Here is a 17,762-nt window from a genome sequence, read left to right as displayed (position 1 = left end):
CTAGTATCCAATATGATCCATACATTGGTTGATGGAGATGTCTTTAAATCTGTGTTTTCCTTATCTGCCGTTCCTCACTCCATTTTTTCCATGTAATTTATTGGGTGAAGAAGCAGCTTCATTTGTCCTGCAGTTTTCCAGTTTGGATTGTGCCAACTGCACCTCTTTATTTTCTGTAAGTTAACAGTGAAATCTAGAGCCTTGATAAGATTAAGGCTTAATTTGGGGGGCAGGATTACTTCTTAAGTGGTGGTATGTTTCTTCATTAGAAGGCACATAATACCTGGTTTTCTTTCAGTATTAGCAGACACTTGATAGGCAAAGCCTAGATCTACAAACAGCGAACCTATGTAATATCTAGATGTATTGTTTTTTTTTATCATACCATGTGCTCTGATGTCTGAATAATTATGTCCATGCTGCTCCCTTTACCTCAAATTCCCTTTCCTTCCATCACCACACTGGGAAACCAGTCCATATTTAAGGTTCAGCACAAATAATAGCTTCATGAAACTTTTCTTTTCCCTTTAGAATTAATAACTGCTGTTCATATTCTTTGGTGTGGACTTATATCTACTATAACCTCACATTTTATTCTAGCAATTATCTTTTCTAGATCGGTGGTCTTCAACACTTTTGACTGTACCTGTCAGTTAAACTTATGTACTTCTATGTATAAGCTTATAAATTATATATGTGCAACTATAAAAATTTGCTATATGCATTATAAAATGTTCAAAAATTTTAAGTCTGATGAAACAACATTTTAAAAATATTTTCCTTAAAACAGTAACATTTGGGTAAACAATATAATTGTGCTTCATTTTAAATGTTAACTTTTTTCTCATATGCTGTTTTTGAGAAAACCGCATGATTGTGCTGCAGTTGTTTTCTTAATCTTGATTCTATACTTTTTGATTCAGTGATTCAAAGGTTTAAGTTCATGTTCGGTATATTCTGACTCATGTTTTTAGGTATAAAAGCTAATGCTTCCTCTTGAAAACAAGTAGTTTCAAATGGAAGGGAGTGCATTTTGGGACCTTAACAATTTTCATCCCAGATACTGTGTTTAGAGCTAGCTTTCATGTTCAAGGTGTTTGGTTTTTAGTGTCTTGCCAGTTACCTTAGTTATTGCCAATTACATTAGTTATTTCAGCACAGTGTGGGTTTAGTGTGAGGTTGATTAATAAGAGTGAATAGAAATCTATATTTTGTGTGTTTTTTTTTCTTTTTTTTTTTGTCTTTTTGCCATTTCTAGGGCCGTTCCCGCGGCATATGGAGGTTCCCAGGCTAGGGGTTGAATCGGAGCTGTAGCCACCGGCCTACGCCAGAGCCACAGCAACACGGGATCCGAGCCACGTCTGTAACCTACACCACAGCTCACAACAACGCCGGATCCTTAACTCACTGAGCAAGGCCAGGGATCGAACCCACAATCTCATGGTTCCTAGTTGGATTTGTTAACCACTGAGCCACAATGGGAACTCCTATTTTGTGTGTTTTCTAAATGTATTTGATTTTGAGGGTTTGGTTTCTTACATCTGGTTAGATTGGCATGGTTTTACCTCAAAATGTAATTGATATAATTTGTGTATTAGGAGAAAGTTATTTACATTGTTCTTTTTTTTGGGGGGGGTGTTATGTGCCCACATTATTGGTATCATCTTCATTCTGTCAATTCTTTGCAGGAATGACATTTACTAGGAGTAAATTCTTACTAGGACACAGTACAGATTAGCACTGATACTCTCACTTGGTCTGTGGGTCAGATGTTCACCTGTCACACAGAGCACCCACTCCATGCCTCCTTTACATTTTTGACTCTGTTAAACCTAGGTAAGTTTTTAGTTCATTCATCTGAGCTCTCCTATGTCACAAAAAATCCTGACTATGCTGAGGATAACCATGTGAATATGTAACCATTTACTCTCATCCTGGAACTGTCCTACTCCACACTTCCTATAGGATATTGTGGGTGTCCTATGTGGCAGGCAAAAAGTTAACAGATGGGCCAAGTAGGGCCACTGGTGCCAATCCATATAATGTATTAGTACTATGGCACTAATTTTTATTAAATGCCCTCTACCCCTCTTTTCTTAAATAAGCAAATATTTCTTTCAATACTTCACTGGAAAATAAATATTTTCATGGATTCTCTGACCCTACTTGAGGAGCTGGCTCTTTGTTATGAGGACAGAGACTAAAATTGATTGTTGCATTCCTAGCATTATCACAAGGTGTGGCACATATTAGATTACTATTGGTAATTTGTTGGATGAGAGCCTGAGGAGACTGGCTTGAAACAAAGAGAACTTTTATTAAAAAGTAGCGAGATAAATATTTGGATATGGATTTAAAGGTTTAGATGTCATATTGAAAAGATAAGCATTAAAAAGGGCTACTGAAAATTAAAGCAGCGGGATATATTTATGGGAAAAGTTGATAATACAGTGATATGTTTTGTGGGAATATATGTATTTAATCCCAAATAAAAGGTGGGGAGATATGTTTGAAGTGTATCACATTAACTTGTGAATCAGTCAGTGGCATCACATGTTTTAATGAAGGAAACGAAGAGAAAAAGAGGAATGAAACTTAATGTTTCAATTGTTAAGATTTGGTGTTTTAGTGTGAAACGGGACTAGATTCCTATACTCACCCACTTTAAATGATTTTAGCAAATTGCTGTAAACACGTATTTTAGTGTATAGAATAGTATTTAACTTTTAAAGACATAATGCTTCAGTTTTAGATGTGAATTAGGTGAGCACATGTTTGAATAGCTTTTACATTTTCTTATTTATTTGTATCAGAGTAATAACAAACTTTAATTCAGTTTTATCTCTGTAATATTTGTATTTTTTCAAAAGTGATGAAGGTTATTTCTTATATCTATTTTTTTTTTGGTAATTTATAACTGATTTTTGATCATTTTCCCCGTAAGACATGCATAGTATCTTTTATTATGGTTAGTATACTTTTGTTGTATTGAGGAATGCCATTTTTCTGTTTTTGGAGGTGAGCTTCCAATGTATATGGGTTAAAAAGCTGCCATGGTAAGAGGATTCTTTTCTTTTGGGAGATATGCACCAGTCCTTTTATACTAAATATTTTAATGCTTTTGTTTTTTTGTTTTGTACTGCTTATAAACATATAATTAGATTTAGTAGAACATCTCCTTAGGTGATGATAATGTTGCTTCATGTCAATCACTCAGTAAACAAGCTGTAAAAATGCCAAATTTTTATGTATTTGCTTACTTAACTTTTTCTCATACTAGTTTTGTTGTAATATAGAGACTATGTAGGTTATGTGGGCAAGGATGTGACCAGGCAGTGTTAGGGCTAAATTTCTCAATTTTCATCAAAATTCTTTGACTTGCATGCAAGAAACTTCAACTCTTCTGTTGTTTTTCATTCTAGAGCTCATCATCCATTAATAACTTTAAAATCCTAATACTCTTAAATATAATGTTTTCTCAATTAGTTGAAGCATCAGAAAAGGAAATATGAAATATGTCATACATATACTTAACATAATCAGTTTATTTGCATAGAGTAGGTTATCCAATTGGTAGATGGATTCACACCTAACTTTTCTTCCATCTCCTCATTTCAGCACTAACTAGCCTGTTCTGATGCTAAGAAGAGGTGTGCAAAAAAGGGATAGATATAAAGAATGAATGGGACCAGGTGAAATAAATATGCATAAATTAAGATACATGCATCATCATACATCAATTCTCAGTTATAGAATACATACATACATAAATTTTCAGTTATAGAATTCTAGAGTTAGAAATTATAAAACAAATGGGACAGTATTGGATTAGTAGACTAAGTGTTTAAAGAATAGTATCTATTTAGATTTGAAAATTACTTCAGGATATTAAGAAAAATATATACTGAGAGTTGGGAATTACATTGGGATGTTAAAATTCTAATTTTGCTTTATTGCTTACAAAGCACTACCAAATTTAATATTGCTAAGATTAAATGAAAAGTTTTCATGGAGGAGGTATGAGGGTTGATGAATTTATAATGTGTACATCAAGAATCTTAATTTGGGCTAATTATATTCAAAGAGTAACTTGAAGTTTTGAAAAATAATTTCAGAACTATTACTATAAATATGATACTAACTTTGGCATTATTAGAATAACTAAATTCTCCACACTTGGGCAAAAATGATAGGGCAAAAGAAAAATTTCCTTTAAAGGGAAATCTTCAACGAGTGTGGAATAGGTAGCATACTTGACACATACAGATTTTTAACTTTTGCTGCTAAAAAGATGTGTGGCTTGGTCAAAAAACCTTGTTCATGTAAACTTAATAGATTTCAACTGTCCTGTCATTTAAAATTGAATACAAAACTATATATGGGGAAAATGATAGTATAGAAGAGAAAATTAGCACTAAATTATTCTGTCTTTTATCTGCATTTATAAGGGCAGAATAATGTTTGATCAGCTTGGTTTTCAGATCTTTTTCTCACATAACACATATTCAGATAGACTTAGTGATTAGAGAAATAAGCAACAACAGGTATGTATTGGCAAGTGAGGGTAACATCCTGAATGATGAAGCTAGTTGTAGTGTTTAAGATAATTGTATATTTTGAGATTCTATTCAGTCTTTGAAAGATTATTGATATGGGTTACCTGGTGCTCATTGGTATAAGATTTTTAATCTAGAATGAGACTAATAAAATGATCCATTAATAAACCCAAGATTATTAGTTTGATAAAGAAATTTTTATAATTGGAAAGAAAGTAAAATATTCTTTTCAGGAATCTAAAACACCATGTGACTCCTGTTTTAATAAAGCGTTGGAAAATGCTTCTAAACGTATTTATGTGGAAATATTATGATGGTAAGTAGGTGAAACATTTCAAAACCTATAGTGCTTTAATTCTATTTAAGTTTGCCATGTCTGGATTCTAGCAGTAATTGTAATTATTACATGGGTATATGTGACTGTCAATTTAATTGAAAACTAAGAGCTCTGTGTTTCCAAATAGGAAACCCAGAAAGAGAGATTATGTTAAATGTTGTGAAAAACCATTCTTGCCCCCAAAGGGTATACAAGTGGAGGTTTCTGTCTGACTCTAACCTAACTGTATTCATTCTGTGTTCTCTCCAATGTATTGATTGAATGACTTTGGACAGAATATTTAGCTTTAGAACTGCAGTATCTTCATTTATAGAGTGTTACCTTAAATATCTTTCTTACTGATTAGAAGGGTAAAATCATGTATATTGAAGGTACTTTGTAACTGATGGATTGCTCTGCAAAATTTAGTTATTAGATTTAATATAGCTTAAATTGTCAAAATAATACACATAAGTATTGATGGTTTTGTCATTTCCATAATACTTATATTTGAAAATAATTTTAGTAAATTACTTGGGAGTTCACAAAGTAGGGTGACTTTTTTTCTTTTTAGAATTGTGTGAAGTACAAACTGCTAAATATGTCTTTAAAATCCTTAAAATATCTGTGGTGCATGTGAGGAAAGAGAAATTGGAACTCAAATGATATAATAATGTGTCTGTAGCCAGGAGATAGGGAAGAATTTATAAAATTTTGTAGTAGAGACACTATCTTAAGTGTACTTTGTATTAAATATGTATCAAGGGAAATTACCTACAAGAAGTACTATTTTAATAGTAACAATTCTATTTTAATAATTTTTGCAGTGTCACTTTTTGACTGTATTTATTATGTCTGGGATATTTCCTGGGTTTTAGTGCTATTTCACCCTTTAAAGTCTTTTTGTTTCCTTAATAGAATAAAAATGATAAATGTCTGTCTATATTGTTGGCTAACTCCATTAAAGAATATGGAATATTTTGTTTTGTTATGCTTTATCACCTTTTAGAGTAAGAACTTAGTCTTCATCCTCTTCTCTACTTTCTTTTCTTCTCCTGACATTCTTTGTCCATAGTTAGTAGATTCACTCATGATATCTGGGGATGTTCTTTTCATAACTTAAAAAAAGCAAAGTTGACATCTTACAGGAGAAAAGTATGTTAGCATAATGCTACAAAAAGTAATAAATTTGGGGTCCTGTAAGCATGCAGTTGGACAACATACTTTAATCAGTCCTTGCACATTGTAGAAATTAAAGGACACAAATTCAAGAACTCTTCTTAAAATTGTTTGAACAACCTAATTTTTGTTACTTTACAGATGTTCCATTTAAGCAGACCTCTTCTATAGCGGTAGCTGGAGCTATAATTGGAGCTGTCCTTGCCCTTTTCATCATTGCTATCTTTGTGACTGTGCTGTTGACTCCTCGAAAAAAGAGACCATCCTACCTTGACAAAGTGTGGGTAACTTTTTTGCTTGTGTTCAACTATGAATACTCAGTATGTGTCAGTCTTTATCTTTACAGCTCCTCATTGAAAATGTGAAGGATGGAAGTAAAGATACATTTTAGGTCTTTGTAAGACAACTATGGTTTTGTTAGAAAGTCTCAAACTACATCTTGGTAAATAAACAGTGACAAGGGGCTACTTGAGGCAAATGTATCAGACACCTTTTTTACCTACAGTATATTACACATCTTCCCAAATTGTGACATAGTGACACTTCATGTTCTCCTGCCTTCTGAGTAAAAATGCAGGTCTTCAACCAAGTAGTTGGAAGACAGATATAAAAAATCTTAGAAGTTTAATTACTTCTTTAGATTGTATATGCCTGTCTTATGTATGGATGCAAACTTAACTTTCAGCTGACAAAAGTTACTAAAAACATTGTTTTAAAGGTTTATCTTTAAGAAATTTGGCTCAATTGAATTAAAATATGTGCATCTTTTTTATTTAAAGAAAATGCAGTGTTTGGGAGCTTATCATTGAGATAAGAGTTATAAAACAAATTGCACTTTGTTGTATAGTCAAAAGACTGAAGTCCCAGTTGACTTAATTCCATCCACAGTTTTTGTTGCTTAATCTGTGAAATGGAAATAATACTTTTCCTTCTTACCTCACAGTGTTGTGCTAACGGTAGGATAAGATGGTGTTGTTTATAAACTATGAAGTATTTCTTGTGTGGCTATTAATGTTTTTATATGCGAACATAAGGCTGCACTCAGTGTATTTCTTCTGTCTTCATGAATGCTTTGTCTATGTCTCTGCCTCTCTAATCTGGTACAGTTATAGCACTGTTCTCTTTGGATTAAAGACACTTGGGTGTTAGTCTCAGCCCTGTTACAATCAAACTAGTGGTATGACCATGAACAAGTCTCATAACCTCCACGAATCTTGGTTTTCTCACCTAAATGACTTTGGGCACCTTGGAGCTATAAATTTGCTGTGATTTTTGTTACATTAAAAGAAATGATTACTTTAAAGAAAAGGATTATAAAGTATTCTTTCAGTATAATACTGTAAAACTCTATTCTAGTGTATTCTAGAGTAACTTAGCTTGTGGTTAACTTATCTTAGTTGCTAAATTATCTCAAGCTTTCCTATAATTTTGAAAACGTAATTTACTAATAAGCTAGCAGTTATATCAATGTAATAATTTTATTTATTGTTTGAATTCTGTTCATTTAAAATGTTATTTCAGGAGTTCCCATTGTGGCTCACTGGGTTAAGAACCCGATATAGTGTCCATGAGGATGCGGGTTCCATCCCTGGCCTTGCTTAGTGGGTTAGGAATCCAGTATTGCCATAAGCTGTGACTAGGCTACAGACCTAGCTCATATCTAGCATTGCTGTGGCTGTGGCGTAGGCCAGTAGCAGCAGCTCCAATTCCATCCCTAGCCTAGGAACTTCCATATGCCACAGGTGTGGCCCTAAAAAGAAAATTATTTCATGCACACATGGAGAAGTTATTAGACCACTGGGAATTCATAAGTACTTTGACCCCTATAGCTTTCATTCTCTTATCTTTTAATATAGGTAAAATTTTTGTTTAATTCACTAATATCATTACTGAAAATTTCTTATTTTTGATTTTCAAAGGTAGGAGAATATATAAAAATTATTTTCTAAAATGCAATGAGCTATAAGATATATTCAATTCTATTTTCATTGTAACTCACCAATTTAAAAATATATGGAAATATTTTTAAAAATAGATTAGATCATTTGGGCAAAAATAAATACATTTCCTAAGGTTGTAATGGTCTCTCTATTTTAGGTGGCAGTATTTATAATGGTTTGTAGACTGAAAATCTTAATTTACGTGATAAATATCCTAAGAGTGATCATGTCCTTTGAAAACTAGTTATGGAAGTATTTCCAAAATATAGTGTAAACTTTTTCCATTTCATCTTCAGATGCAGTCATTTAAATCACTTTTTTATACTTTGGAGGAAAGTATTTCGCATTACACATGTTGACTATCTTTAAAATGTTGGTAGGAATAGTCACTTGTAAAATTGTGCAACGCTTAGTCATATACTGGATTACTTAATAATTTTCAAAGAATTTATTTCAGATTGATCCTAAACATAAGAACATTTAAAACCAGTTTACTTTTTATTCCATCTGTGGTACATTAGTGGAAATGTAAGAACTGAATTAAACATGTACATTAATATAAATAAATGTAATGTAAATATTAGTGCGAGGAAAATATCCTCAAAACTTAAAAGAACTTTGATTGTTTCCCCAATTTTTTTTTTTTTTTTTTTGCTAAATGTGGGAGTCACATTTTTTAAACTTCTTGATGCAGGATCGACCTTCCACCCACACATAAACCACCTCCGATGTATGAAGAACGATCTCCACCTTTGCCTCAGAAAGAGCTTCTGTATCAGGTAAGTGTTCCTGAGTACACTTCAAATGAAATGAAACAAAATAAAAACAAGCAATGTATATTATTTGTTTCAGAAAATTATCTGGTCATTACACATTAAATATTGCATAACAATACATAATCATTTCTCTGAAACATTTAGGAGATTAAATTTTGTCTACAAACTGGTAAGAAAAGAAGTCGTGGCCAGTATAACTAAGATAAATTAACACTGTGTTAGGAGTTCAAATTTTTATTAAAAGCTTATGGCTGAAGACATACTGTTAGGACAGTTTTATTGACATACAGATTCATTGGAAAATAGGCATTTCTGTACAAAATAAAAGGTAGAAAAATTGAATGGTAGGGTATGATGTATGATGGAGAGGTTTTTTTCCCTTGGTGTATATATTTTTCTTTTTTTTTTTTCTTCTGTATATGCAGGGATGTCCTGATTTAATGCTTCTATCTTGGATTCTGTATCTAGGTTAATATGCTCTACTTGGGAAAATTTAAGCCATCAGAATGTTTGAATAGTTTTTTATTCTTTGTGTGTGTGTGTATGTGTGTGTGTGTGTGTGTGTGTGTTTTCCTCCTTCACCCATGCAGCCTACTGGGGCTTTAACCCTATACTGGGGTTTTATTATCTATGGGACTATTCTATAATATTTTTTCTACTAAAATATGTCCTCTATCTTCAGCTTAAATAAGGTATATAAATTTGCACACCAACTAATGTACTTAATTTGGTGGGAAAACTGCAAAGGAATATATGTTAAAATGTTCTCAGCTTCTGTTCCTTAGTTCGCCATATAGTTGGGTTGTGTGAGCAGGGGTCAGGAAGGAGCATTCTGTGTCACGTGCACTCACTGACAGTGGTTACCAGCTTCATCACCTTGGCACAAGTGTGGTGTTGTAAGGCTGAAGATGTGCCATATTTTTAGAACTCTTGTTTTCACATAAAAAGCATAGCCTCACATCTCTTTTGGCGAATAAATTGACAAGTAGTGTGAAATGTTAGCTGCTGTAGATGGATAGCTATATTTCTCTCTCCATAAAACTAGTTATAAACTGGAGGATTTCTAGATTCAAGTTTGGGAATTTTTTAATAACATTATTAGTAATTTTTTAGAACAATCCTAATTATTTATTCTTGTCCATAAAAATCAATGTTACTTCCTATTATTTAATATTTTTAAATTAAATATTTATAAAAGCTTATGAATTGGAAAAAAAGTGTTTGACTCATTTCATGTGTCCTGGGTTTTAGTTAAGAAAATATAATTTCTATATATGTAAGCACTGCTAAATAAATGCAAAAGGAAGGAAGATTTTTCCTGAATGATTTTGACAGTGGTATAAACTGCAATTTTTAGTATCCTTGGAGGCAGAGAAGACTTCCTAGATGGATCAAATTTGCAAGTAGGAGTTTTGATGCATATGATAAAATTACTCAGTTGTTGATTAGAGTATGATTTCCATAATCACAAGCATAAATCTAGGTGGGAATAAAGAATTATGTGTAAAAGTAATAGAAATTTTATAGCAGAAATTGATGGGATAGCACCTGCAGTGGATAACAAATAGTGGACCGTAAGAGTCAGACCATTTAGTACCATTGTGACTTTTTCCTCATCTGTAAAATTTAACAGGTGAAAAACATGATAGATTGTTTCCCTCTTCTAACTATAAAACTGAGTCTGTGAAATATTGCTAAGGGTCAGCTGATTGCTGTCATTTTGCTTAGGAGAGTCAAAACGAGTTGGAGATGAACTAATTCCTAATTCTATAAAGATTTTAAGAATTAATTTAGCCTAAAATCATTATCCATCAGTAAGATAGTTTGTTATGATTCACGCATTATTATGTCACATGTAAATTATATGGCTGTTTGTGTTTAATGTTGTAGTATCAAAATGCAAAATACATAGAACTATTTTCTGGTTACCAAGAAATCTGTGTGTAGTTACTGTCTAATTAGTTTCATGCAGTGATAGCATGCTGTAATAGTAAATGCCTTCACAATGTTCCACTTCACTCGATAGCTTGTCAACTTTAAACTCATGATGTAATTCCTACTTGAAGTCATTAGTCCTCAACCCTCACAGCCAGGCCTAGTGACCTGGTGAGCCCAGGTAATGTCCCAAACGCTGTCCTGGCTTTAAGGAACAGACTCCCACCTGTTCTACTCTTGGGAAACTGTAGAAAGAAAGAGTTCCTTACTGCTTACATTTGTCCCCCGACTTAACCATTACTTTTGTGGTAATAATGCCAAAACTCATAGCTGAGACTTCTCCCTCTAAATGTAAGTAAGGAGACTGAAGCCTCGTATTGTGAAGGGGTGATTTCCTTGAGTGGGAACTAATACTGCAGAGAAAATGCATGGAGGCATACAAAATATGAGGGAAATTAGAAGAGGAATGTACTGCCTGAAGGCAAAGAATAACTAAGAAATACCACCAGCTTGTCATGTTATTAGTTCATAATCCCACAAAATTTAGTCTTGATTTAGGAAACAAATATTAACTCATGACATTAAAATGTACTTTACCTTTTTGTTATATTTTATTTTCTTAACATTATGGGTAATGCATTAAGTATATTCTTCGTACAAAAAAAAAAATCCAAGTACCTCAGGAATTTAGAGAGTTAACTGTTAAAATTCTCTTTCATTCCCATATGCTCAAATATATCATTTTCTTCCCCAGAGCTTACCATTGTTATGAATTTGAATATCCTCATAGACATTTTTCCACAAATTTATTTTGAAGCGTGTATCTTCCAAATTTACATCTATAGGTAGTTTTTAAAAAACATAAATGTGGTCATAGAATACATATTCTAGAAATTACTTTTTCTACTCTATTACAGACCAATATTTTTCAGAGTGACTGATGTTGCTACCTTTATCAAAATCCTCTGGGTTATTAAAAGTCAAGATTCCTGAACACAGTTTCAGGTTTACTGAATCCAGAACCTCAGGGGTTGGAGACCATGGGTATTTTACTTAGCTCACTAGGTGAATTTCAGTGCACATTCAGGTTTGAGAACTATTGCTATTTCTCTATCTCGTTCTTAATGACTGTAATAGTATTCCATTGTATTGATAAGCGACAAATTACCGAATGTTTTTCCTAGGTTGTTTCTATTTTTTTTTTCTGTTACAGTAATTGTTGCAGTGAGTGTACTTTTATATATTTTATAGTACACATGTATTTATAAAATATATGCAAAGAAGTAGAATTACTGTAAATATTTTTTACATTCGTAGGTGTCACATTATTGGCCAAACTGATCGTATTAATTTATATTCCCATAAATAACCCATTTCTCTCTTATCCTGCTTAGTAGAACTTTTTTTTTCTTTTGCCAGTTTAATAAAACTGAAAAAATATTTCATTGGAAAGTTTTGTAGATCTAGAAGAAGTTTCATATTTGATTACCTATTTGTAGTTCTGTAAACTACCTATTTATGTAATTTTTCAAATTTTTAGTTACCTTTTGAACTTTGTTAATTTTTAAGAAGCTCTTTGATATGGATTGTAATCTGTTGTCTTATATCCATCTCTTATTTTTTAACTTTATAGTGTCTTATACAGTATAGTCAGAATCTTTTTGTCTTTTTCCTTATAGTTCCTGGAAGTTAAATATTTTCTGAAAAGACTTCTTCCCATTCCCCCTCTCTCCCTGATCATAAAATTCTAACAATTTTATGGGATGTTTTATTTAATTTTAAATAATCAGAAACTTAGGATGTAAAATGGTGACCTATTTTTCCCCCAAGTAGGATAACCAATTGTTCAAAAATTATTTTTTATTATTTATCATTTTTTTACTAAAAATTTTTTTTGTTGCTTTTTTTAGGGCCACACCATGGCATATGAAAGTTCCCAGGCTAGGGGTAGAATTGGAGCTGTAGCCATTGACCTACACCACAGCCACAGCAATGGAGGATCTGAGCCAGGTCTACAACCTATACCACAGCTCTCTGCAACACTGGATTCCCCAGTCCACTTACCAAGGCCAGGGATCAAACCTGCATCCTCATGGATACTAGTCAGATTCATTTCTGCTGCACCACAATGGGAACTCCCTGTTCAAAAATTATTGAATTGTCTGCCCTTTTCCATGATTTAAGGGCACTTTTATCCTAAAATAAATTTACACATGTATTAGGTGCATTTCTGAACTCTTAATTATGTTACATTGTTCTGTGTTCCTCTTCTTAAAGCAAGACAACACTGTTTTAATTATTATATTACATTATGTTTTGATATTCAGTGGAACAAATTCTTTCATTTCTATTCTTCCTTTCCAAAATTTTCTTGGCTTTTCTTTTTCCTATCAACTTTAGAATTGTCTTTTCAGATTCCATAAAAATCCTATTGAATTGTATTAATTAATTCAGTGATAAATGACAACTTTATAATGTCAGTTCTATCTGGAAACCAGGCCTCTATCATTGTTTTAGGTACCATAATAAAGTCTTTTTTATTTTTTATTTTTTTATATATGTTTTCTACATGTCTTATTACACTTATTAAAGACATTTTAAGTATTTTAATTCACAATAGATTTCCCCCTACTCTGCCCCTATGACATTTTCTAATTGGTTATTAGCATAAAGAAATGCTTTGGTTTTTCTTTTACTGTAAGTCTTGTATCTAGCTGCTTGAATTTCTTATTCATCCTAAGTCTTTCATTTTGTTTTCTTGAATTTTCTAGGTAATAATCTATTCGCTGCAAATAACCGTTATCTTTTTATTCCTTGTTCGTTGTGATGTATTTTTTTTTACAATGATTTTGCAAAGTGCTAAATGCTGACAATTGTAGCTTCAAATCAGCATGAAATACTGGACACTGATATAAAATTTCTCTATATTGAAATTTTGTACCACATTGTGCATTCTATGAATGATGCTATTTTTAGTCTTGTAGTGGGAGAGTTGTATACTCTGATGTGAAAAAAGATTCCCAAACCAACTAAAATGATCCAGGGAATTTATTAGGAAAACATGCTTAATACAGTTTGATTTCTAATATGGAGAAATCTGGATATAAATGTAAATCTTTTAGATTACTCTATGTTTCAGACCTGAGATAGCATTTATGCCTTGAAAGTCAGGACTAGTAGATTCCTTAAAATAGATATTGTTACTTGACTCTACTGAGAATCTTAACAGTAGAGTCAAGAATTGAGTTGAATTTCAGTCAAGAAGCAATATTATAGAAATTGAGGTTTAAACTATCTTAAATATCATGAGTATTCCCATGTGATCTCCACATTTGCAGAAGTAATGTCAGATGTTTTTTGGCAAATTAAAAAATTGTAACAACCTTGAAAATATTTCCTGAATGGTATTTCATGCATTGGGAAACAGAAGAGTTTTTGTGATTTAAAACATTTGTTTTATATACATATATAAACATGTGTGTGCTAATATTCTGTGTGATGAAATGGGATATATGCATAGATTTCTTGGATAACAATTCCAAGCTGAACTCTTTCTGTGGAACACCACTTTTTTAAAAGAATGGCTACCAGGAATTCCTTGGTGGCTCAGTGGGTTAAGGATCTGGCATTATCACTGCTGTGGCTTATGTCACTACTATGTTGCAAGTTCAATCTGTGGGCCAGGAATTTCTGCATACCATGGGTATGCCCCCTTCCCCAAAATGGAATGACTGCCAAACTGTGGTCATTCAGGCTTGAGTATTTTGCAGACATTTTCTCAAAAATCAATGAAATGAACCTGTCACTCAAGGCAAACTATTGACAGTATTGTTGTCAGTGAGAATATTTGGTGTTCCAAGTAAAAACTGTATTGACATTTGTGGAGAAATTAATGAATATGATTTTTTTTTTACGTTGAATAGTGAAAAGTTCCAATGTTCGCATAGCTAAGTGAACCACTAATTTCCATATGACCAATGCATGTTGTTACAAAATCATGCATGGGTAAAATATCTGTTCAAACTACAAGATGGATGAATGAGTTTCATGTAACAGTATGAAAAGTTTACTGATGTGTTTTTGGATTTTACATAGCAACTAACCTTAAGAAACCACTATTTGTTGAGTTTTGATATAGTATCAAAGGAGAATTTCCCCAATTTTCTGAAAAGACTATGGAAATATTCCTGTCTTTTCCAGCTATGTATTTGTGTGAGGCCATTTTTTTTCTTCATATATTTCAACCATAGATCGTATTGTAATAGACTGAATGCTGTCTCAGATGTGAAAATCAAGCTTTCTTTTTGACTAGAAAAAAACAAAACAAACAAAAAATACAAGCAATAAAAGGTCATTCTTCTCACTAACCTTTGTTTTTTCATTTTAAAGATGCTATTAGCATAGGTTTATTTTTCTTTTAAAATGAATCAAATATTTTTAAATCTTTTAGTTTTAATGTTTAATATTGCTGTTAAACATATAAATATAGTGCTTTGGGTCCTCAAAAATTTTAAAGTATAAAGGAGCCCTGAGGCCCAAAATTTGAGAACTTCTACTATAGACCATCAGCAGTATGAAGGCAGACACCTTTGCTTGGTACTGTAATCCCAGTGCACAGCACAGTGCTTGGCACATCATAGGTACCTAATAAAAATATTTTGAATGAAGAAATGAAAGAATAAAGCCTCTCTTTATAATCTCTTCAGTGTATGATCTGAAAAATTCTGCACTGTTTATTCTAGAATATCTGATATTTGTATTATTTTTTATTACTTCTTTGAGTAATTCTTAAAAGTGCCTGTTTTGAAGTTATTTCGACTTAAAAATAAAAAATCAGTAAAGGCCACTGTGGACTTTTGAGAGAATAATGTAAGTAATATATTATTTTAGATAAATGTTACCCATATGTCTGAACTTACAATGTTCATTCATTCATTCAGTGAATTATAGGAAACCATGCTAAGCGATTTTTTTTTTTTTAAGATTCTTCCCAAGTGGATTCTGTTATGGTGTTCTTGATTAAATTAAGCTGACCTAAATGGAGTGTTGCTTTAGGCAGCTGCTTTCCTATTGGGTGCAATACCAGTGAGGCCTTCATGCCTGCCACAGTGCCTGACTTACCATCAGAGAATAATCATAGAGATGAGTAGAGATTAATAATATCTGTTATTACCCTGTTAACATGAAATCAATATGGGAAGACTATCTCAGGCTTACATTTTAGTGACAGATAAATACCTACGATGGTATTTGTCCTCTTTTTAAAAAATAATTTTGTTGAAGTATAATTGGCATGCAACAAATACACAAACACATTAATACATACATACATACCTGAGAAACATCTCCACAATCAAGATAATGTACATGTTCATCATTTTCAAAAGCTTCCTGGTGCCCCTTTGTAATCTTCCTCTCTTGTCCTTTGCTGCTCCCCTTCCACATCCCCAGGGGACCAAATACTGATATGCTTTCTGTCTATATACATTAGTTTAAATGTTCTTGAATTTTATGTAACAATCATACATTAGGTTCTCTTTTTTTGGTCCCACTGCACATAATGAATTCAAGATTTCTTGGTATTTTGGCCAGTAGCTCATTCCATTTTTTTTTTTTTTTGTCTTTTTGTCTTTTTGCCTTTTCTAGGGCCACTGCCGTGGCCATATGGAGGTTCCCAAGCTAGGGGTCTAATTGGAGCTGTAGCTGCCAGCCTACACCAGAGCCACAGCAATGCGGAATCCGAGCCGCGCCTGCAACCTACACCACAGCTCATGGCAACACCAGATCCTTAACCCACTGCACAAAGCCAGGAATCGAACCCGCAACTTCATGGTTTCTAGTCAGATTCGTTAACCACTGAGCCACGATGGGAACTCCAATTCCTTTTAGATAGGTATACCATGTAGATATCTTATATTTTGTTTATACATTTACCTGTTGATGGATATTTGCATTATTTCCAGTTTGGGACTATTATACACAATGCTGCTAGGACCATTTTTGTATGTCCTTATGTAAACATATGCTTTCACTTATCTTGGGGAAACGCTTATATGTGGAATGATAGGATCATATGGTAAATGTAACTTAAAAAGTAAAAGTTTTTCAAAAATTGCCAAACTGCCATCCTGAATGGTTTTACTATTTATGTTCCCAATAGCAGTGTAATAGTTGCTCCATTTATTATGGTCAGACTTTTAGATACTAATAGGTATGTGGTTAGTTCAATATTAATTTTTTTTCTCTAGTTACTTGTACATGAAACATTTTTTTTATCTGCTGATTTGTCATTGTCTTTTTTGGGAAAGTCTCTTTTCAAATATTTGCTTATTTTTATTAGATTTTTTTATTACTGGATTTTGAGAGTTCTTTATGTATTTTGTGTTATGGAATGCATGTTTTTGTGCTTCTTTCCTCCCCCTTCATGTGTTGAAACCCTAATCACCAATGTGATGGTATTTGACAATAGGGCCTTTGGGAGTGATTAGGTCACCAGCGTGGAGCTCTTATAATGGGATTAGGACCATCAGAAAAAGAGACGGGAGAGAGCCTATTTCTCTCTCTGCTCTCTGTCATGTGTGATAATAACAAGGAGATAGCTGACTGCAAGGGCCCTCACCAAGAATGGAAATTGTAGACACAGGAGATATGGACTTCCATAGAACTATGAGAAATAAATGTTCTTTAAGCCGCCTTGTCCATGGTAATTTATTTTAGCAACCTGAGTCAAATAAGACATTTTGAAAACAGGTCCTTTGTTAGCTGATATGATTTGGAAACATTTACTCCCATTCTCTTGCTTGTTATTCTCTTAACATTTGATTTTTGAAGAGCATAAATTCTTAATTTTGATGAAGTCCACTTTATCTGATGGCAGTGTAATGCCATGCTTTCTTTCTGGAATGGGGATGGGTTGTGGTAATACCTATTTTTGTTAGTTTCTATTAATTTGGTTAATATACTTTCATGATACATCATTTTCTTTATTTTTCCTATGTAAGCACCAGTTATTAGGAAACCTAATGAATTAATTCAAAGATAGGAATTTTTTTGGTCACTA

General features: G+C 32.8%; 1 protein-coding gene across 1 annotated transcript in view; it reads left to right on the top strand.

Annotated features, from left to right (window-relative positions):
• Nucleotides 1-17,762, top strand: part of NECTIN3 (nectin cell adhesion molecule 3) — a 121,503-nt gene that overhangs the window by 72,751 nt on the left and 30,990 nt on the right. The window contains exons 6-7 of the mRNA XM_047792882.1: nucleotides 6,193-6,331; nucleotides 8,686-8,770. Coding sequence (XP_047648838.1) covers nucleotides 6,193-6,331; nucleotides 8,686-8,770 — 224 coding nt within the window. The remainder of the gene's footprint in view (nucleotides 1-6,192; nucleotides 6,332-8,685; nucleotides 8,771-17,762) is intronic.

Source organism: Phacochoerus africanus, chromosome 1 (genome assembly GCF_016906955.1).
Source record: "Phacochoerus africanus isolate WHEZ1 chromosome 1, ROS_Pafr_v1, whole genome shotgun sequence".
NCBI classification, from domain to species: Eukaryota; Metazoa; Chordata; class Mammalia; order Artiodactyla; family Suidae; genus Phacochoerus; species Phacochoerus africanus.
This window is presented reverse-complemented; position numbering and strand designations above follow the sequence as displayed.